Consider the following 23,181-nt stretch of genomic DNA (forward strand, 5'->3'; position numbering starts at 1 on the left):
GCTTTTAGTTCTTTCCAAGAATAGATCTCAACCACAAACAAGGTTGTTATTATTAAGTATTTATGTGGCACTTTGCCTGCAAAGTGCTTTACTTTCTTTTATTAGCTTCACTTTTCTGTAAGTGTAGAGTTTCTGGAACCTAGCCGCTAGAGACTAGTTCTTTTACATTCCATTATCTCTTTTCTAGAAAATGAATTTCTTTTAAAGAAATGACTTTCTGAATCATAGCAGTATTATATTGACCATTTCTTACTCGAGAGACTTATTCTTTCCTATTGGTGGGTGTTTTTGAGGCAGGAGATGGAGGAGACAAACCTTAAGGCAAAGGATTGATTGTTACCAGCTGTCATTAACTAAGGGAAGCATGTACAATTTGGAGTACTTGTTTGACCTGGCAAGTTCCCTTTTCTAGTGTCTAGCTATTTGTTCTTTTAGTGAAAAAAAAAAAATAACCAAGGGAAATTTTTTCCCTTGGTTTTCCTTTTTTTCTGGTAGGTCGCTTGTGTTACAGGTCTACTTATTCCAAACTTTAGAAGCCTTTGTATCATTAATCCTGATTGTCAGACTTTTGCATTTCAGTATTAAAGCCAGTTTACTTTTATTCTTGAAAGGCCGGGTATCTTTATCAAATATGTTGAGTTTTAGTCCACCTCATCTTTGTAGAAAAGTGATTTTGACTATCATCTGTCTGTTTCATATTACCTTTTATTTTGGTAGGATTATTTGGAAATTTAGTGGAAATATTTGACATTAGTTTTAATCTCTTCATACCATTTAGATCCTCAAGTTGTGAATTTGAAGATTATGAGTTCTAGCATACTTTCTAAAGAAAAACATAGTAACTTTAATTTATAATTTTTTTAGTTTATGGCTTCTGTGATAAAGATATATACAGTAAAAAGGGAAACCGTTCTCCATAATGCAGACATTATTTTGCCTAGAATTGAGGTTTATTGCCATAAGAGTTCTGAAATTCAAATTTTAAAGTGTTCTTGTGGGCTGTGAAATATATTTAGTCCATCAAGCAGAGATTATGGTCTGTATCAGAGGTGAAAAGGTTGGCACAATAGTAACTAAAAAGAAGTGTTTCTACAGAGCTAAAAGCCTTTTCAGACCCGCAACCCAGATTTGGCATGTAAATTTTGTAGAACTTTTTGTAAGTTGAGAAAACTTTCCTATTTCTTTCTTAGTTTTTTTCCAGAGAAAGTGCTACACATTGAAATAAGAGCAGTTCTTGTCAGGGGTGCCTGGGTTGCTCAGTCAGTTAAGTGTTTGACTCTTGATCTCAGCTCAGGTCTTAATTATGGGGTCATGAGTTCAAGCCCTATGTTGGGCTCCATGCTGGGCATGGAGCCTACTTTAAAAAAAAACAAAACAGTTCTTGTCAAAAATCATCTTGAAAAATTTAATGTTCACCGTCAAACATAAGGGCTATTTAACACTTTAAATTACCATTAATGGTTATATAATGCCTATTTTTTGGTAAACTATATAACATTGAAGTAAATAATTTAAGAATTTAACCCAATAACAACATTTTATTAATTTAAAAAAAATTTTTTTAAGATTTATATATTTATTTTAGAGAGAGAATCGGGGGGAGGGGCTCAGAGGAAGAGAGAAACTACACAGACTCCATGCTGAGTGTGGAGCCCAACTTCGGAGCTCAGTCTCATGACTCTGAGATCATGACCTGAGCGAAAGCTGAGAGTCAGATACTCAACTGACTTTGTCACCCAGGTGCCCCCCAATACCAGCATTTTAAAATAAAATGTGTTTTATTTGGTGTTTTTTTTTTTCTGTGAGCATTATAAATATTTTACCCAAACCTCATTTATCCACCCAATGCCCATGTTTTATCTTTATTTATATTCTTAGTACCTAGCACAATGCCTAGCACATGGCAGCTATTCAGTAAACATTCTTTGAAGGATCTTTAGCCAAAAGTATTCTTTAAGTCAAAAGCTGTCTAACATGGTTAGTTACTAGTAAGAGAGCTAGCTTTGTTATGTGTGAACTAGTTGTGTCATCTCCTGTTTTTCAGGATCCTCATTCTGCATTTGAAACGATATAGCTTCAATGTCACTCTCTCACTTAACAACAAGATTGGGCAGCAAGTCATCATCCCAAGATACCTGACCCTATCCTCTCATTGCACTGAAAATACAAAACCACCCTTCACCCTTGGTTGGAATGCACATATGGCAATGTAAGTCCTTGAGAGAGAATTTCTTTACCATTCCTTTTGAAGTAGAAGGGCTTTAGTATCTGATCAAAACAATGACTGAACTAGATAACATGACTCTCAGGTAAAATCAGACCAAGAAGGAGATTTTTAATTTTGCTTTATTTTGGGATTTTGTGTCAAATTACTGCCTGATGAAAGTAATTAAATAAAATGCTTAAACAAAGTTTTTCTGAGTACATTAATTGCCTTTCATAATAAGTTAACCTTTTTAGAGAGTGCTCTTAATCTTTTAGATCACTAGAAGACAAGTTTGGTACATTTGGGGAATATAAATCAAATTTGCTTGTTCAGAAGAGTCACTGAACACTAAAAAATACTAATTCTTGTGTTCTTTCCTAATAGTTCTGTTGTAGTAGATCTGAGATAGGGCTTGAGAATAAGTATTTTTTAAAATGCCTTTGCTGACTCTTTCGGATATGCAAGTTTGAGAAATGGTGTACTAAATTTTATTTAGTGCCCCCCCCAGATTGATTGTGTTTTCATAAATGTATTATCACTGATGTGAATGAAGAACTTCTGTAGTTCCTAGAAATTTTTCTGTGATAAAATAAGTAACCTTTACTTTTGATTTTGCGTCATCATGTGTGCTGGGAAGACCTTAGGACTTCTCTGAACATGGCTCATTCTTGCATTACTCTGTTGCATTACTTTGGAGCCATGTATTGTAGGTTTTTTTTATACTTGAACTCTAATTTGGAAGAATCACAAAGTTCTCCAACTTTAGAAGTGAAAAGGATTTTAGAGATTTTGCCTAAATTTTTAGCTTTACAGAGAAGATCCAAGGAGAGTAAGTGATTTTCCTAAGGTCATGATGCAGTTAGTAACTGGAAGAGCCAGGTCTCTTGGCTAACGTTGAATGAATATTTGCTAACGATAATTGATTCAGTTTTATAAAATGTATTTCCCTTGGATTAATAATTGAAATATATGCTACATTGTGTGTAAGTTTACACTGAAAGACTCTTACTAATAAAGATATTTTCCCAGAGTCTTAAGTGTTTCTGGGTTTTCTCTTACGGGCTTTCATCAAAATAGATGTTTTTGCTTAATGCAAACTGCCCTCTGCTGGTAGAACTGTTACTCTTTGTGGCCATCAGTGTGGGTGATTTATGATCACAGGCCTGAAACCAGGCTCTATGATTCCACAGTGGAACGGCTTGAATACTTGGGACAAGTTCTTTGACCTGTGTATGGGGAAATAATAGGATGGTGTGAACATTAAGTGAGGTAGTACACATGAGCTCTTATTCCAGTGTCTGAGAGCCAGTAAGTCCTCAATAAATGAGAGCTATTATTATTTTATTGCTTAAAAGTAAAGAACTGAGGCAAGATAATTTTTCCCAAGTTGTTCTTTCATATGCATTACCTTTGACTTCATTTCCAATGCTGTTTTTTTAGATCATTGGATCAGGAAGAGCCTACAGATGGTATTTTGTTTTCTCTTTTGGCCTCTATTGCTAGTAGACGTATTATAATTATTTGGTTTTCAAAAGGATATATAAGGAGCTATAGTATAGAATAATTCAGTTTATAAGTTAAATATTTTTAATAATGTAATTATATACATTATATATTTTCTAATTTTCTGATAGTTCTAGACCATTGAAAGCCTCTCAAATGGTGAATTCCTGCATCACCAGCCCTTCTACACCTTCAAAGTGAGTTATATTTCTTGTGTACCCAAAATTTGTATTTTTAAGGATTTGGCTTACCCTAATTTCCAAGATTATCCCCTCCCCTTTTCTTTGTTTTTCTTTGCATGATAACTGCTCTGTATTACTATACTTTGTAATTTTCCTGAATCTGCTTTGAAGTATAACCTAGGATATAACAAATCTTTAACAGAATGAAGCACATTCAGATGATCTTCTCAAAATTTTGTTTTTAAACTTCTTAAATCATCTGTTAATCCATTATATTTTCAATCTACAACTATAGAAATTGGCTGATGACAAGGGATTTTAAGGCCTGAAGGGATAAATAACCACTGTTGGTATAAAGCACTGTTCCTCAAAGCTGCACATGGGGTTCCCAAAATATCTTTTCACCTGTTGCTAGCCAGTCTGGGACTTCCTATCTTAGACACTGAATTGGAGCAATTCTGAAAGGGAACAAGAAAACAAACACACAGTGAAATGTAGCTATTCTACAAATGTTCTATATTTTTTACTTAAGATGGAAAAATTTGTCCAAGAAGGGAAGCAGATACTTTTTAAAAAAAATACAGCTCCTCTATGATTTAACTAGAACCACAGTTCCTGATTAAACAGTTCTAAATGACTTGGTTGTCATTTATCTTTAAAATTAGTTTTTCTGAAAATTTGATGTCCCAAAGTACTTTTAGAAAAGAGACACTTCTGTTGTTTAAGGGCTTTGGGGGGCTTATATAACCATAAAATGATATTTGGGAACTGCTATTTTCTTTTCCTCCTGTTAATTATTTTTCAGTGCAATTAAAACCAGATGACTAACATGACTAGAAATCTGAAATGGTACCGATATGAATACTCTTGCCCGTTCTCAAGATACAAATGAGCAATACCACTTGGCTGCTTAGAAAGTGAGCAAGTGATGCATTTACAGGATGAATATTTTTCCTTACTACAGGCAAGCTGCCTTCTGTGAATATAGTAATTATTAATGGAATGCACTCTTTATGTACCAAATCACTATAGTTTCAAGAAGGAGAGGGTTTCATTGGGCATCATTATATTTGGCATGGTCATCTGTTCTCCAGGGTCTACTGGTATGAGAATTTGAGAGTTGGTCAATAAAGGATAATTAGGCCCTAGAAGACCTGTCATGCCGATCAAACTTAAAAGAGGCTGAGTTACGAACAAGAATACCATTGGTTCTTCTACAATGTCCTTTGTCACATTTGACCCTGGTACATTTGTAGCCAGGTGTCACCGTCCTTCAGCAAAGTGTTTACATGGGTAAACAAATTAATACATTCAGCTTTGCTTGGTGAGCATGAAATCAGAAATGAGGAATTAAGATGGCTAATTGGCTATTTCTAAGTTATACTGAAAACCCTTTTGAACACATAATGGGAGGCTATTTAAGTGTATAGGCTGGAGTGCAGTGATAACCTGGATGCTCTCAGCCACAGACTATGTTTGGGCTTATCACTGACCACTTGCCTCTTTTCTTTGATCTACATTGCTATGCAATCCTCCTGGTTTCCATTGTGGCCTCTTATTTCTTGGTGCCATCATTGTATATGTTTATTTACAGTTTTTACATTTAGATTAATTGCATTTTTCCAATTTTCCATTTTACTTTTTTTTTAGTTTAGTATAAGAATTTATGTTAACCTCCATCAAAGAAAGTTCGTGCTCTTTGACCTTTACCACTTTTTCTTTTAGTTTATTTTCAGCTCACTTAGAAGACAATGCAGTAACACCTTACTTATCTGGTATCACTGAAGAATGATATTTGATATTCCACATACAAATTTTTACATAGCTGAATATTGCTTTTTTAAGTATTAATCTCTAAGATGCTTAGCCATTTTAGATGGTTATATACTCTGTAACCTTACAGAATTCCTTCTATTCCTAAATAAAACACTGAAGATAATTTAAATATATTTTAATGAGTTAGAATCAGCATTATGAGTGTCACTTACTGCCCTGTGTTTTGATATGATAATGCCCTCAGAGGCTTTTAATTCTTACAAAACAGTTTGTATTAAATGACTTCATAGTTCTTTATTGCCCTTTTTGTGGTTATTCTCTCTCATTTCCTAGCTCTCATTTCTTGATGAACTTGCTATGTTATTTTATACACCATTTCCTGGGAAAGAAAGGGTCCCTGTCTAAAGAGTAAAGTACATTGGCTTTGAAACTACTGCTTTCCTCGAAGCCTTTTTTCTTACTTTTGAATCCCTGTGTTCTGGAAAGTAGAGGTTGCCAGAAGTCTGACCTACATATAATTGGATAAGTGGAATGTTACTGTTAATTTTAAAATACATGGATCATAATTTAAAAGATCAAAAATTAGCCCTCATGCACAGTGTTGTCAAAAACATTTATTCATTGCTATGTTTGCATGCATTCAGTAGAGAACTTTATAAAAACAAAAACTTCTTTGGGGTTGATCATTAAAAGAAAAAAGGCGCAAAGTGATTGGTTTACAGATGGATTTTATTATAGCATAACAATTGTCAAATTTTCAAAGCATGGCTGTTTTGGAGTGGGGCAAAGGTAATGCTTAAATACACCACTTTTGCTATATCTTTTTTTCTCTGTAAATCATTTTCCATAATGGAAAAGTTTTTTATTTTGGTATTTACACATCAAGGGAATAACAAGGACAAATGTTAATTTATCAGACTCATAGAGGTTTTTTTTTTTTCTTAAATTACAGGAATTTCCCCTTCAAATCCAAGAGCTCCTTGGCTTTATGCCTCGATTCAGACAGTGAGGATGAGCTGAAACGCTCTGTGGCCCTTAGCCAGAGAATCTGTGAAATGTCAGGCTGCGAACAGCAGCCGGAAGACCTGGAAAAAGTAAGTAATTTCTCATCAAAATACTTGACAAATATTTGTATAGCTCTTACTGTTCAAACAAATGCCTTTATAACGAGAATTGGCAAACTTTTTTTTTAAGCAAACTTAATAAAATAGCATAGATCATAAATTCATAAACTGAATGGGTCTGCTGAAACACTAGTTTTAAAGAGTATACTTTCTATAACTACAAAACCAGTCTGTTTAAAAAAATGGACTGGGACGGGGTGTCTGGGTGGCTTAGTTGTAAAGCATCTGCCTTCGGCTCAGGTCATGATCCCAGAGTCCTGGGATCCAGCCCCTCATCATGCTCCCTGCTCAGCAGGGAGCCTGCTTCTCCCTCTCCCACTCCCCCTGCTTGTGTTCCCTCTCTTGCTATGTCTCTGTTAAAAAAATAAATAAAATCTTTTAAAAAAATAAAAATGGATTGGGACTTTTTTTTATTGAGGTATAATTGACATTTTAGTTTCAGATGCACAGCATATTGATTCAGTATTTGTATGTTTTGCAATAAGATTACCTCAGTAAGTCTAGTTAACAGCCATTACCATGCATAGTTAGCAAAAAAAAATTCTTTTCTTGTGGGAAGGACTTCTGAGATCTGTTCTCTTAAGCAACTTTCAGATCTGCAATAAAATATTAACAGTAGTCTAATTCTGTACATTACATCCTCATTATCCTCATGACTTACTTATTTTATAACTGGAAGTTGGCCTGCTTTACCCATTTCTGTCTGTCTCTCTGTCTCTGTCTCTGTCTCTCTCTCTCTCTCACACACACACACACACACGCACACACACACAGCTTCCACCCCTAACTACCAGTAGTCTGTTCTCTACATCTGTGAGCTTGGTGGGGTTTTGTTTTGTTTTGTTTTGTTAGACTCCACATGTAAGCAAGATTATATGGTATTTGTCTTTTTCTATCTGACTTATTTCATTTAGCTTAATACCTTCAAGGTCCATCCATTTTGTTGCAAATGGCAAGATTTTGTCTTTTTGTGGCAGAATAGTATCCTATTGTATATGTATACCACATTTTAATTTATCCATTGATGGACACTTGGGTTGTTTCTATGATTGAGACTTTAGCAGTGACAGGTAAATTGCTTTCTCCTGTTAATCTTCAGAGCTACTTTTACATGTGGGTCCTGAAGTAATCATTTGCTTTATTTAATACTAATTGTTAATGTATGGGGGACTATAGTAAACGTTTTACATCAATAGGTCAAGCAGGTAATGTAGAGGTTTAAATAATGAATGTGAGAAGGCATAACTTCATCATTTTCTATCTTGACACCTAACAATAGTTAATACTTTGAAGATACAAGCTTCCCTAGGAGTTTGCATCATTTCATGTGACTGATTATAAATCTCCCTTTTGTTAAGATAACAATTTAGTAGTTAATTTTTATTGGTCTTGTTTCCCATCTTATTTCAAAGCTGGAGATAGTTTATGGCTGTTCACTTTGAGTGAGAAATGGTAGAAAGTCAGAAGTTCTCCCAGAAGCGAGAGAAAGTTCATCAGAAAATAACTTCTGAATATTTATATAATATTGATGTTTTTATTTTTCTCATTTATTTGGAAAAAAGAAAAACATGGTGACTCACAACATTTAAATAGAAATATTAGGGAAAAAATATTAGGTGTACAGTCAGAATGGCTAAAGTTAACAACTCAGGAAACAATAGATGTTGATGAGGATGTGGTGAAAGGGGAACCCTTTTACACTGTTGGTGGGAATGCAGACTGGTGCAGCCATTCTGGAAAACATTATGGAGGTGCCTCAAAAAAGTTAAAAATAGAACCACCCTGTGACCCAACAATTACGCTACTATTTATCCAAAGGATTCAAACATAGTGATCTGAAGGGGCACTGCACCCCAATGTTTACAGCAGCAGTGTCCACAATAGCCAAATTATGGAAAGTGCCCAGATGCCCATCAACGGATGAATGGGTAAAGAAAATGTGGTATATACATACAATGGAATATTACTCAGCCATCAAAAGAGTGAAATCTTGCCATTCATAATAATGTGGATAGAAATAGAGGGTATCTTGCTGAGTGAAATAAGTTAATCAGAGAAAGACATACCATATGATTTCACTCGTATGGTGAAATTTAAGAAACAAAACAGATGAACATAAGGAAAGGCAAGGAAAATAAAATAAAACAGGGAGCAAACTGCTAGAGACTCTTGATGATAGGGAACAAACAGGGTTGCTGGAGGAGAGGTGAAGGGGGGGATGGGGTAATTGGACATTAAGGAGGACCCTTGATGTTATGAACACTGGGTGTTATATGCAACTGATGAATCACTAAATTCTACCCCCGAAACTAATAATACACTGTATATTAACTAAATCGAATTTAAGTAAAAAATTTAAAAATATAAAATAATTTTTAAAAACAGAAAAATAACTAGGTATGGTGACAGTGTCCATAGTGTGACTCACATATATCTGGAAGAAAATACACCAAAAATACTTACTGTAATTATTTCTGAGTGATGGATTTTGAGTGAATTTATTTTATTTTTTATGTATTTCCCAAATCCTTTACTTAACACTTACTGTAATCAATAAAATAAACATGTGTCCCTATATATTTATTAGAAGAAAGTTAGGGTTGCCAGTGAGTTCATATATTGGCTATTGATTGTCAATTCAAAACATCAAAGAGAGGAAACATTTTAGAAATAAATGTTAGAAATAAATAAACTCACTTTAAGATTGCTGTACTCTCAGGCATTCAGGTTTCCTCTAAAAGCGACTCTCTTTTTCAGGATTCAAGATCATGTAGGGTAGATCCTGATAAGTCTGAATTGGAAAACTCCGGATTTGATGGAATGAGCGAAGAAGAGCTTCTAGCAGCTGTTTTAGAGATGAGTAAGAGAGAAGCTTCACCAACTCTGAGTCATGAAGATGATGATAAACCAACCAGCAGCCCAGATACTGGATTTGCAGAAGATGATATTCAAGAAATGCCTGAAAATCAAGACCCTGTGGAGACTGAGAAGCCCAAAACAGTCACAGAGCCCGGTAGGTTTAATGAAAATAAACATCTATTAAGGCACAACTGTGTTCTGAAGCCTTATAGGGACAAGTGGCTTGTAAATAATGGGAGGTAATATGGATCTGGGTAATAGAACTAATCATATTTTCATGCTTTTTTAAAAAAATCAGTTTAAAAAATGAGAAGTATATATTGTGAGTAGCTTCCAGAGGCTGTTGGTAAAGTATGCTGTATCCCTTTAAGTGTACATCAAAAGAAAAGTTAGGGTTCTTTTGTGCAGTTAAGTAAATGTGTCATTTTTTTGTCATCTTTTTTTTTCCCCACTACTCTCAGAACTCTGTAATTATTTCCTCATTTTTCTGTATCTGAATTTGTACCAGGTTTTAGTGTATAAAATAATTCAAGTTCTCCATTCTCCTTTGGATTCATCCCTTTATAATGGTAGAAAGACCCCTGAACTAAGAGGTTAGGTTTAAAGCCCCTCATCTTGGCTGTACCACTGACTACCTCTGAATTTCTTTTAAAGGTTTTATTTATTCATTTATAGAGAGAGAGAGAGCAAGGGGAGGAGCAGAGGGGGCAGGGGAGGGACAGACAGACTAAACTAAGCATGGACCTGATGCTGGGCTTGATCTCACAACCCTGAGATCACGACCTAAGCTGAAATCAAGAGTTGGATGCCTAACCAGCTGAGCCACCCAGGTGGCCCATAGCTGTGAATTTTCTAAACAGGCGATTTAACCTCTTTGGTACTCCATTTTCTTATCTCTGTACGGGGATATACCAGTCATACTTCAGAAGATTGTGAGTAGAATGTTAGGTCATCTATATACATATATAGTGTAAAGTGCTATACAGATAAAAATTTATTTTGTGGTAATTATTCATGTTTTGTTATTTTTCAGTCTGTTAGTGGGAAAAACAGAGCCTCCTTGCCTTGTACACTGTGGGTATTTTAAGATCTTTTAGGTAGAAAACTTTTACTACCTCTTCCTATAACCAACTCTAATATTTTTCTCCAGATATCCCTAATATGTATGTTTATCTGTCTGTGTAGCTGATGTGTTTCAGTATGTCAAGCCTAGAATTTGGGAGGTGAAGAGAATAGTAGTAAATCACAATTATTTTCTGTATTCTTGGGGTTAAGCCTCATCAATTGTGAATTACTTTATGTGCAAGTAAAGGTAAGAATTAGTATATCCTCAGTCTAATTGGATGCAAAGAGCTGAAGGTTTTTGGATATAGATATTCCTTTTTTTCCTCCCTTTTTGATGCAAATATCCTTAGGACATCCCGTTCTCTTATTAAACTTACAGTCACTGCCCTTAGATATCGTTGGTTAACATTAGTGCTTTTGCCTTTTGCCAGTAATTCCTACTTTCAGCTCTTCCTTTCACATCTTTGCCCAGTCCTACATCTCCCTAAAATTAACAAAGGAAGTTATTCTTATGTATAGTTAGTTCTAGATTCTCTGTGCCAGTGGGGGAGAACACTGAGTTATCAAAATCATTAATAACCACAGTGGCTTACAACCATATAGCAGCTTTGGGGAGAACAAACTTATTAGTAAGTACTTTATAGCCTTTTTAAATAAAATCCTGTTCTCTAGCGACTGTCTTCCCCAATTGGATGCATGCCTTCTTTTGTTTCTTGTTTCTTTAATATCACTGTTCCATTCACCTCACTGTAACTGAAACCCAAAGACATTGCTTCTGCTGCAACATTTCTTTTTTTAACTTACAGGAAATATGGAGCAAGGACAAAAGTAGAGAGAGGAGTGTAATGAATCTTCCCCCTTATATCCGTTATCAACAATAATGTCCATTTTTAAAGCAACTGTTTGAAATTGCAGATACCATATTTCACCCTAAAACACTTTAACAGTAATTATCATAAACAAGACAGTCTTGTTTCATATATATCCCATCTTCCTTCACCCCATCCCCTAGATTATTTAGAAGTAAATCCCAGATATTAGATAATTTCATCAGTAAAGATTTTAATATCTTTTTTTTTTAAGATTTTTATTTATTTATTTGACAGACAGAGATCACAAGTAGGCAGAGAGGCAGGCAGAGAGAGAGGAGGAAGCAGGCTCCCTGCCGAGCAGAGAGCCCGATGTGGGGCTCGATCCCAGGACCCTGGGATCATGACCCGAGCCGAAGGCAGAGGCTTTAACCCACTGAGCTACCCAGGTGCCCCAAGATTTTAATATCTTTAAAAGAACTTTTTTTTTTAAGATTTTATTCTTTTTTTTTTTTTTTTTTTTTGTCAGAGAGAGGTGGGGTTCGCAAGCAGGGGGAGCAGCAGGCAGAGGGAGAAGCGGGTTCCCTGCTGAGGAGGGACCCTGATGTAGGACTTGATCCCAGGACCCTGGAATCATGACCTGAGCCGAAGGCAGATGCTTTACCAATTGAACCACCCAGGTGTCTCTAAAAGAACTCTTTTTTAAAAAACATAGCCTCAATCCCACTATCATACTCTGAAAAATTAACAATAAAACCAAGGAATGATCAAATATCAAAATCCACTGTAAGTCTTTTATTTTGAAAGTGTTCAAGTCCACAGAGAAATTAAATAGATTGATTATTTAACATTTTTTCACATTTGCTTTCTCCCCTCACTGTATGTGTGTCTGTGTATGTAGTTGTACGGCAGTTACCCAAAATTAGTATCTTAAAACATTGTAGTATCTCTTGTAACTCTGGATTGTCTGGTTGTGACTAGGTTGTAACATGCAAGATGGCTCAGCTAGGCACCTTGGTGATGTTGGCTAGACAGGTCCATTGGGGTGGCTGGATATCCTCCCCATTCTTTCCTTCCCTTCCCCCTCTTCTCTTCATCTTTTCATCTCCACGTAATCTCAGGGCCTGTCCCTCTCCACATGATCTTTCCAGCAAGGTAGCCAGCTTCTTACATGACAGCTCAGGGCTCCCAGAACATAAAAGGGGATGAAGCTGCCTGGCCTCCTTAATGTAATGTTTAGGCTCAGAGTTAGGGAATCAGTTCCACCACATTTTGTTCTTAAAGCACTCACAGTGAGAGTCTACCCAGATTCACTCTGGGGTGACTACACAAGAGTACAAATACCGACAGTGACAATACTCTGTAGTTCACTGGAAGCCATCTTTGCAGACTACACACATGGACACATGCACTTTTCTTTTTTAAAGCAACTGTTTGAAATTGCAGGTATCATATTTTGCCCTAAAACACTTCAGCCTGAATCTCCAAATATATGGAAATTTTCCTACATAAGTTATTGCCCCTAACAATACTAACAGTATTTCCATATATAATTCTAGTATGAAGTCTATATGCATTTCCCCAATTGTCTCATTCGTGTGTGTGTGTGTGTGTGTGTGTGTGTGTGTACCCAAAGCTTACCCACTGCATTTAGTAGTTAGGTCCCGTTAGTATTTAGTCAAGGCCAGTTTTTCTTTGAAAGACTCCCATTATGGATTGCCCCACTGTTCTTTAAGTATAAGTTGTTTTTTCCCCCATACCCTGATACTTCAGAGCCTGGAGATGGGATAGGTTTTCTCCTTGTTGCCCTCTTCCATCTCCAACCGTTTGGTCTCCTTTTATCCTGCAAAAATCCCAGCTCCTTGAAGTATAAGACCTCAAACTTTGCCTCCTATTTTCTCTTTCTATAGCTGTCTTTTACCTTTCATTCTCTCTTACCAACATTCTTAGGGCATTCAGCATCTTCATAAATGGTCCTTTCAATAGCCTGGTTTCTTAATTCCTGATCTTAATTCTAAATCTTTTTTCCTACCCCATCTTGATCACTGACAGAAGTCCTATCCTAAATTAGTGGTTCTCATAGTATGTCCCTAGATCATCAGTATCATGTGGGAACTTGCTGGAAATGCATCTGTGGCCCCACCCCAGACTTACTGAATAAGAAACTCTGGATGTAAGAGTCGGCGTTTGGTGTTTTGATTCCAAATGATTCTGATGCATGGTAGTTAGAGAACTGATCCCCTTGACTTTGTCTTCATCAGTAACTGTGCTGCCTTTGAAATCTTGATTTCATATATCCTTCTCTCCTTCCAGCTTACTTAGTGTTATGTTCTGTTTTCAGTGATAATTTGATCTCATTAAAATTTCCAGTCGGGGGCTGCCTGGGTGGCTCAGTCAGTTGAGTGTACTCTTGAGTCACTCAGTCAGTTGAGTGACTCTTGATCTTGGCTGAGGTGTTGATCTCAGGCTTGTGAGTTCAGGCCCCATGTTGGGCTCCATGCTGGGTGTGGAGCCTACTTTAAAAAAAAAAAAAAAAAATTCTTTTTTGCTGTTGATCACCTCTTGTCACTTTCCCATCCTGTGGGCCGGATCTTGGTACTCTCCTCTCCTTCCTCTCTTTTCTTTTGTCACAGTCACCTGACACAGCCTAGCTCCCAGCTCATTTAGTTTCGTATTCCATACCTACACCCAAGCAGCTGAAGATTACTGGTGAAAATCACAATTTCGTGCTGACTAGACTTCCCTCTTATTCATGACTGCACTCTTAAGTGGGTACTAAATGTGACTAGTCAGTTCTGTCATACTTCCTTAGTAAATTTATTTTCTCATTCTCTGTTATGTCTTCCTCAAATCTCCATTTCTCTTTCCACACACACTCTAGCTTTATAGCTAAGCTGTGTACTTTTCAAAGAAGAGAGATGTAGTCAGATGAAAAGTCTGCCTTCACTTTTGTTATGGAGGAACTATCCTGGCTCTTATGTAAGGCCAGTCCCTCTATTCATATTCAGAATTTTACCCACTGTGCCTTCTAAAGACCTTTTCTCTTGAAATTTTACTCTCTCCTGCATCTGGTCTTCCCTCTCTTTTAAGTTATTCTTGTTTGGGGCACCTGGGTGGCTCAGTCATTAAGTGTCTGCTTTAGGCTCAGATCATGATCCCAGGGTTCTGGGATTGAGCCCTGCATGGAGCTCCCTGCTTGGTGGGAAGCCCGCTTCACCCTCTCTCACTCCCCCTGCTTTGTTTCCTCTCTCGCTGTCTCTCTCTCTCTCAAATAAATAAATAATTCGTGTCCGTCTTAATTTAAAAGAAAAAAAAAGATTTTTTAAATTTATTTGACACAGAGAGAGAGAGAGATCACAAGTAGGCAGAGAAGCGGGCAGAGGGGGAGGGGGAAGCAGGCAGAGGGGGAGGGGGAAGCAGGCTCTGGGCTGAGCAGAGAGCCAGATCCCAGACCCAGGCACCCTTTGTCTGCCTTAATTTTAAAGTGATTAAAACCCCATCTTTAGGGGCACCTGGGTGGCTCAGTCGGTTGAGCCGCTGCCTTCGGCTCAGGTCATGATCCCAGGGTCCTGGGATTGAGTCCCACATCGGGCTCTCTGCTCAGCAGGAAGCCTGCTTCTGCCCACCCTGCACCTGCTTCTCTGCCTACTTGTAATCTCTGTCTGTCAAATGAATAAATAAAATCTTAAAAAAAAAAAAAATCTTTAGGGGCACCTAGATGGCTCAGTGGGTTAAAGCCTCTGCCTTCAGCTCAAGTCATGATCCCAGGGTCCTGGCATCTAGCCCATCGGGCTCTCTGCTCTGCAAGGAGCCTGCTTCCCACCCCCTGCCCCTGCCTGCCTCTCTGCCTGCTTGTGATCTCTGTCTGTCAAATAAATAAATAAAATCTTAAAAAAAAAAAAAAAACCATCTTTAAAAAACCCTCTTGTGACCTTCCATTCCCCTACTGCTACTGCCCCCTTTGCTCACAACAAAATATTGAAAGGTTGTTTTATTCATTCTCTTTGTTTTCTCACCACCTCCCCATTCTCTTGTCAACCCTCTCCAAGTGAGTTTTCTTCCCCATCACTCCACTGAAGTGGTGTTTGTCAAGTTTACATTAGTAGTATTTCACATAATTCACCACTCCCTTCTTAACATTTAAAACTTTTATAAGCTTTTTTTCTCTGAGCTTCCATGATACCACACTTGGCAGGGGGTTTTCTCCCTGCTAAACCAGCTACCCACTTCGGTTATCCACTCCTCCCCGCCTCAGAACTCTGTTCGAGTATTCCCAGGACACCACCCTTAGCTATCTTCTCTGCTGAAGCTTCTCCTTGAGTGATCTCTTGTTTTACCACAGCCTCACATAACCAAATTCGTACCTCTAATCCAGATCTCTCTCATGAGCTTTAAATTTTTTATTGAGATGCCTACTTAAAATGTCCATTTGACTAATTTTTCATTCCCCACTCTCCAGCCAAATACGCCTTCCCTATGTCACCATCATAAAACCAGTTACTCAAGCCAAAAAACACATCTCCCTTAATTTTTTCTGTTTTACTTCACACCTTACATTCAGTCCATCTGGTCAGATGTACCTACAAAATATGTCCTAAATCCACCCATTTATTATCTTAATAGCTACAACTCTAGTCTTCTGTCTCTCACCTGGGCCACTATAAATGATTCCTAACGCCTCTTCCACCATTCTTGCGCCCCCCTACAGACCTTTTTTTTTTTTTTTAAGATGTTATTTATTCCTTTGAGAGAGTATAGGCAGGGAGGGAAGCAGAGGGAGAGGGAGAAGCAGAGTTCCTGTTGAGGTAGGGGCCCTACGTGGGGCTTGATCCCAGGAACTGGAGATCGTGACCTAAGCTGAAGGCAGATGTTTAACCATCTGAGCCACCCAGGTCCCTCCAGACCTTCTTTGATGAACAAAGCAGCCAAAGTAATCTTTTTGAAGCATAAATCACACTGTTCTGCTTAAAATTTATTTGACTTGCCACTACACTTCATCCAAGCTTCTTGGATGTGACATTATGACTGGCTGTGAATATGGCTATTCATTCTTTTCCATCCTTAACGATAATGCTTCTGATTGGTTAAGTTTCAGAACCATTGCAGTAGATCAGTGATTCTCATCCAAGGACATTTTTGTCCCCCAGGGAACATTTAACAGTGTCTGTCATTTTTGGTTCTCACCACTCAGGAAGAGGAGTGCTACTGGCATCTCATAGATAGAGGCCAGGATGTTACCAAACATTGTGCAGTGCATACAACAGCCCCCTCAAACAACATGACCTATGTCCACTCTCCCCCTCTTTCACTCTACTTAGCCATAGTGGCTTTGTCTCTCTCTGTCCCTCAAAATATGCTAAGTTCATTCTCATCTCAGAGCCTTTGTACTTAAACTCCTTGAGGACAAGGGCCATCTTCCTTTAATTATCATTATATGCTCACCTTCTACAACATGCCCAGTGCATAGTAGATTTTCAGTAAATATTTGGGGCCCAACAGATTGTCTTGTGAATCAACTCAGGAGGGGCAGGAAAACTGGCCAAGTAAGGTTTCGCTGTCTCCAGACACTGGAAGGAAGAGTGTTTGCAAAGGCCCAGATGTGAGAAAGACTAGCAAGTTAGTGCACAACAAAAAGAATTCAGAATGATCTGCATGGCTGGAGCGTGGTGTTGAGGAAGAAAAGCAAAAGAAAGATATGTATTCTTTAGCTTTTATGTGGCCTGAAGCCATGTTTAGAAGTTTGGACTTCTATTTCAAAAGCATTAGGAAGTTATTGCATATTTTGAAGCAAACAAGTGTTTGATAAAGATTTGTGTTTGTAAAAGATGATTCTGGCTGCAATGTAGCACATAAATTAAAGAACCCAAAGTAATCCTTTGAGACCTGTTAGGAAGTTACTGCAGTGTCTAGACCAAAAGCTAATGGTGCCTTAAGCCAAGGTTTTGGCATTTGAAAGAAGTTGATGGATTTAAGAGATAGGAAATAATGACTTACCTGATATGAGGGGGTAAGTAAAAAATGACACCAGCTTTCTGTCTTAAAAAGAAAAATGTGTGCAGTGATCCCATTCACTGAAATAAAGACTGTAAGAAAGGAGGTTTCATTTGGGTTAGGGGAAGAGGCAGATAATCTGTATTCAGTGTAAGAATGTTGAGTTTTAACACATGGTTTTCCTTCTATCCAGTATTAAAGCTGTGTTATTATTCCATGGTTATATTTGTTCCCATAGATCTTAAGTAATGTTTGTATACATCTGATAATCTTGTCCTGAAGATAAATCTGTCTTGTTTATCTCAAAGTAAACTTCCTTGGGGTGCTGAGTAGCGCAGTTGGTTAAGTAAGTGTCTGCCTTCAGATCGGGTCATGATCCTGGAGTCCTGGGATGGAGCCCCGATCCCCACATTGGGCTCCCTGCTCCGCGGGGAGTCTGCTTCTCCCTTTACCCCTCTGCCCTGCTTGTGTTCTCTTGTGTTCTCTCTCTCTATCTCTCTCACACACACACATAAATAAAGTCTTTTTTTTTTTTAATGGAAACGTTCCTGTTGGTTCTCTGTCACATGGATAGTATAATTTAGGATTGTGTGGGGGCACATTGATAAATGGAATGCTGAGAATTATTGATTAAGAAAAATTCTACCTCTGTCACCTTTTTTTAATTGCGTATATTTTGGTAATAAAAGTAATATTTATCTTGGGCCCTAAAATAGCAGCCTTAACTCCCAGATCTTTCTTCCACTTGAAATGTTCAACATCAGCTAACTTTGAATGCCTCAGTTCCAGATTTCCAGAAATAATCTGATTGGTTGACTCAAATATCCATTCCTGGGGCAGTAAGCTAAGGCCAGAGGGACAGGCAGGGTCAAATAGACTTCAGAGCTGTCCCTTCCAGACTATGGAAATGACTGTTTCTCTAAGAATGGAGGAACAAAGAAATTACTGACATCTTCTATATTAATTTTTTAGAATTGGGATCATATTGCTCTTTCCCTTAATATATCCTGAGGGTTTTTCTCTTTTAATGAATATTCAGAGTTGGTTTTAATGGTAAATATTCAGTCAGCAATTCAATGTAATTTAAAAATGATGAACTACTTACTTAGAGTCTAAAATCAAGATACTGTAAACTTCAGGGATGCCTGGGTTGCTCTGTTACTTAGGTGTCTGCCTTCAGCTTAGGTCATGACCTCAGGACCATGGGATCAAGTCCCCTGTTGGGCTCCTTGTGCATTGTGGAGCCTGCTTCTCCCTCTGCGTCTCCTGCAGCTCCCCCTGCTTGTGCGCGCTCTCTCTGACAAATAAAATCTTTAAAAAAAAAAAAAAGATGCTGTAAACTTCAGACTTTATAGTCTGTGCTGTGGAAAAGTGTCTATCATTTAAGTAGTTAAAATGCAGTATTAGGGCAGGTAAAGCACATAAACTGATTTTATTTACTTACATATTTATTTTTATTTTTAATTTTATTATTTTTTTCATATTTATTTATTTTAGAGTACAAGTAAGGAAGAGAGGGAGAGAGAATCCTAGGCAGGCTCCCCGCCCAGTGTTGAGCCCAATGTGGGGCTTGATCTTAAGACCCTGAGATCATGACCTAAGCTGAAATCAAGAGCCCAGCGTTTGACTGAGCCATCCAGGCACCCCAAGCATATATTGATTTTAAAGCAGTCCATATAAAATGAATCTGTAAAGGTAATTCTTGTTGATAAATTAAATTCTTTTTATGAGAATTTCCTTATTAAGATGCGAATTTTTGCTTCTGTGAAATGTTAGAGAAAGAGAAAGCCCATATCTATCCACTCTTGTCTGTATTAAAATTATAATGAAATGTTGCTGTTCTCACAGAACAAAATCTGTTTCACCAGAACAAAATCATGACTATACTGTTTATCCTAGCTAGCTGTGTTCTAGAGATTGAGAAGGAACAAGAAGAAATGAAAGATTAATTTTTTTCTTACCTGCTTGGAAGAATGTTTTAAACATATATACTGTGTCCTATATTTGTGCAGTACATAAGGTGTTTATTACATATTTCATGTAGTTTTTTTGCTTTAGAATATGTACAAGGCTTATTTGATTATTAATGTGAAAATATGCACTCTTTTGACATACAGTTTAATGATGGAAAAAATCTCAGTATTAATATAATCATTGTAGCCTAATTCTTATTTCATTTACTCTAAACAATACTTTGTTCCTAGTACTTGGTCATGTGACATTTATGACTGGCTGTGAATATGGCTATTCATTCTCTCCATCCTTAACGATAATGCTTCTGATTGGTTAAATTTCAGAACCATTGTGGTAGATCAGTGATCCTCATCCAAGAACAGTTTTGTCCCCCAAGGAACATTTGACAGTGTCTGTCATTTTTGGTTCTCACTACTCGGGGATAGGGGTGCTACTGGCATCTCGTAGATGGAGGCCAGGATGTTGCCAAACATTCTGCAGTGCATACGATAGCCCCCTCAGACAGAATGTCAGTAGTGCTGAGACTGAGAAACCATGATTCAAATGTAGTAAGATGAAGTAGTATGTCCCAAGCAAGTTATGTATGAGGCTCAGGTAAATTACTCTCTGAACAGTAGATGTCACTGTAGTCCAGAGATTTCAGTGTATTAGCCAGGATTTCCCAGTGATGTCCTGTTCTGCTTCCTCAGATTCTGCCAGTTTTACTGAGATAACCAAAGACTGTGATGAGAATAAAGAAAACAAAACTCCAGAAGGATCTCAAGGAGAGGTCGATTGGCTCCAGCAGTATGATATGGAGCGTGAAAGGGAAGAGCAGGAGCTTCAGCAGGCACTGGCTCAGAGCCTTCAAGAGCAAGTAAGAGATGATTATACTGCTATTTTCTCCGTACCTGTCTTCCCCAGTAATAACAACAGCTAATGTGTATTAAGCACTTACTGTGTGCCAAGCATTATTCCAGGTGATTTGCATACAGTAAATCATTGATACATCAAAACAAACAAACTTTGTTCGGAGCTTTGCCTTGGGTGTGAAATAGAAACAGGGATAGTTTTTTTGGGTTTTGTGGGTTTTGTTTGAAAATCCAAATGCAATAAAGTGTATTGTTGATAACCTCCCATTACTATAGTTCATTCCTGGCTAAAAGCAAGGTGGGTTAATAAAGATCATTCCCCAGTCCAAGTTTGTTTTGCAAGCTATAGAAACAGCCAGCGTACCACCATGATTTTGTCACTAATATTTTAAGTCATTGAAGTGTTCTCATCACTTTCTCACAATGTGAATCCTTTCCTGTGAATTATTTGAACATAAAATTCTCAGGAATATTATCTGAAATTTCATATTTCAGCCATTGACTAACATTTATCTGTTCTTATACAGTAATCTATTTTTTGTAAGATTTTATTTGTAAGTAGTTTCTACACCCAAAATGGGGCTCTAACTCACAACCCTGAGATCAAGAGTCGCATGCTCCACCGGAGCCAGCTGTGCACCCCATATAATAACCTATTCTGAAACGTTTAGTTCTTCACGCTTATATTTGCCAGACCTGGTTGGTTGCATTTGCCTGAGGTATCTGACTGAAAGGTGATGTCTTCACGGTTGTCTAATCCAATGTAATGCAAGTCATGTTAGTAGGAAAAGTTCACTAGAACTCCTTAGAATAAACACACATTTTTAATGTTTACAAATAACCAGGTCAAGAAATCGCTTTTGACTTAGGACCCCTGCCTGGCTCAGTTGGTCAACATGTGACTCTTGATCTTGGAGTTGTGAGTTCGAGCCCCTTGTTGGATGTAAAGATCACTGAAAAATAAAATCTTTTAAAAAAATCTAGTTTGTCTAGAACGGTGGGGTTCAACCTTAACTACACATTAAAATTATCTGGGGAGCTTTAAAAAATACTGATGCCTGGGTTGTTCTTCCCCTCAGGAATTCTGATAGAATTGATCCTAGGATGTGCTCTGGGCATCTAGATTTCCTTCCTTTTTTCTTTCTCTTTCTCCTCACTCCCCTGTCCCTCACTTTCCTCCTTCCTTCTTGCTTCCTTTGTCTCTCCCACTCCCCCCTCCCTCCTTACTTGCTTCCCTCATTTTTTAAAACTTCCCGCAGTGATTCTAGTGTTCAGGCAAGGTTGAGAACTGCTGCTTTAAAATGATTTCAGAACCAGCTGTTCTGTATCCTTTTATTTACAAGAAGTACCTCCTTAGCCTCCTAGCCATCAAGTTGCATTCATGTCACCCATTTTATAAATAATGGATAGTGATCATTTGTTTTAGAAAACTTATCTTTAGTCTAAAAGACCAAGGTCTGATTTCTTAACAGTAGTTCCTTATAGTGGAGAAAAGACAAAATTCAGCACCCCTCTTCTTCATATACAAAAGACGGGGATCCTATTTTTTGTCAGCTGACCCAGTTAAAATTATAAACCTATTTCCACAGCTGAGAAATATAAGATGAAGTTTCTTTAGTTTGGTATACCTGCGTCATTCTCTTAACAGCTGGAAGACTCTTTCACCACCTGGGTTTCCACATAGACTTGAGAGCTGGATAAGTTTAATCATATTTCTTCTTAGAGAATATCTGTTTCTTTTTTGAATACAATGTTCTTGCTCCCAGGACTTTAAGGCAGAATAGCTCATTCTAAGCTTCTTATATACTTTAGTAACTTTAAAAACAAGTCTAGACTTGAGAAAAGTATTCTGCCTAAATTACATTGTTTCTTCATTTATGCATGAAGTTTGTAAATTATATTTTCTCTGCAGATGAGAGGGAAAAATTTTTTACAGACAACATTTCCTTATTTTCACAATTAGTCATCCAGTTGAGACATTTTCAAAGGTACTTGTTTTCCTAAGAGAACCTCAGATGTATTAGAGAAATAACAGTCCACAGACAACAAATTCATTTCGTTTTCACCATGTATCTAGTATGTATCTTTTGTGTTTTTTTGTTTTTCGTTTTTGTTTTGTTCTGTTTTGCCTGTTTGGTTTTTTTAGCAAGAACAAAATAGAAGTGTTTGAATAATGGTCTTGTGGAAATACTGTTTGTCATGCTGTCCCAGACTTGGGGCCAGTGACATGCTAGAGCCCGCTCACCGTCAGCTCAAGCATACGCGCCACCTCCCAGCTGCACGCTCAGCATCCGGTCGGTAGCTTCAGACTGGCCATATGTAGTGGGAGTGTTTACACCATGAAAACTGGCAAAGGCTGTAAATTACAGGAAAGAAGGCAGAGCCATTTGCCAAGTAGATCCTGCTGTGTGACGGGTATTTCAGACATGGAAGGAGAACGGGAATTACATCACAGCGTCACAGTTAATGGCTTTTGGTTATTAGCAAGTCAAATGTCACTGACTAGAGAAGATAGCATGTAAGCCTTTTTAACCCCCAAGATTATGTTTTAGAGGGCAGCATTGAAAAAAGCAGAGAATTTCTCTACACCCCTCAAAAGGTCATATTCCAAACATTCGTTAGGTTATGGAAAACATTATTAGAAAATACTTCCAGAATAGCTGGTTTTATACTCCTTAAACAAGTTTATTCAATACACTTTTAAAACCTTAGTTGTGTTCTTATCTCTTTAGGAAGCTTGGGAACAGAAAGAAGATGATGACCTCAAAAGAGCAACAGAGTTAAGTCTTCAAGGTGTGGAAATTATTTTAATTACATTGTTTTAATGGTGAAATGTATCAC

General features: G+C 37.5%; 1 protein-coding gene across 1 annotated transcript in view; it reads left to right on the forward strand.

Annotated features, from left to right (window-relative positions):
• Nucleotides 1-23,181, forward strand: part of USP37 (ubiquitin specific peptidase 37) — a 76,408-nt gene that overhangs the window by 47,227 nt on the left and 6,000 nt on the right. Inside the window, exons 15-20 of the mRNA XM_080799310.1 lie at nt 2,045-2,209; nt 3,841-3,906; nt 6,620-6,761; nt 9,549-9,804; nt 20,179-20,345; nt 23,073-23,133. Coding sequence (XP_080655436.1) covers nt 2,045-2,209; nt 3,841-3,906; nt 6,620-6,761; nt 9,549-9,804; nt 20,179-20,345; nt 23,073-23,133 — 857 coding nt within the window. The remainder of the gene's footprint in view (nt 1-2,044; nt 2,210-3,840; nt 3,907-6,619; nt 6,762-9,548; nt 9,805-20,178; nt 20,346-23,072; nt 23,134-23,181) is intronic.

This window comes from Martes martes, assembly GCF_963455335.1.
Source record: "Martes martes genome assembly, chromosome: 3".
In the NCBI taxonomy this organism is placed as follows: domain Eukaryota; kingdom Metazoa; phylum Chordata; class Mammalia; order Carnivora; family Mustelidae; genus Martes; species Martes martes.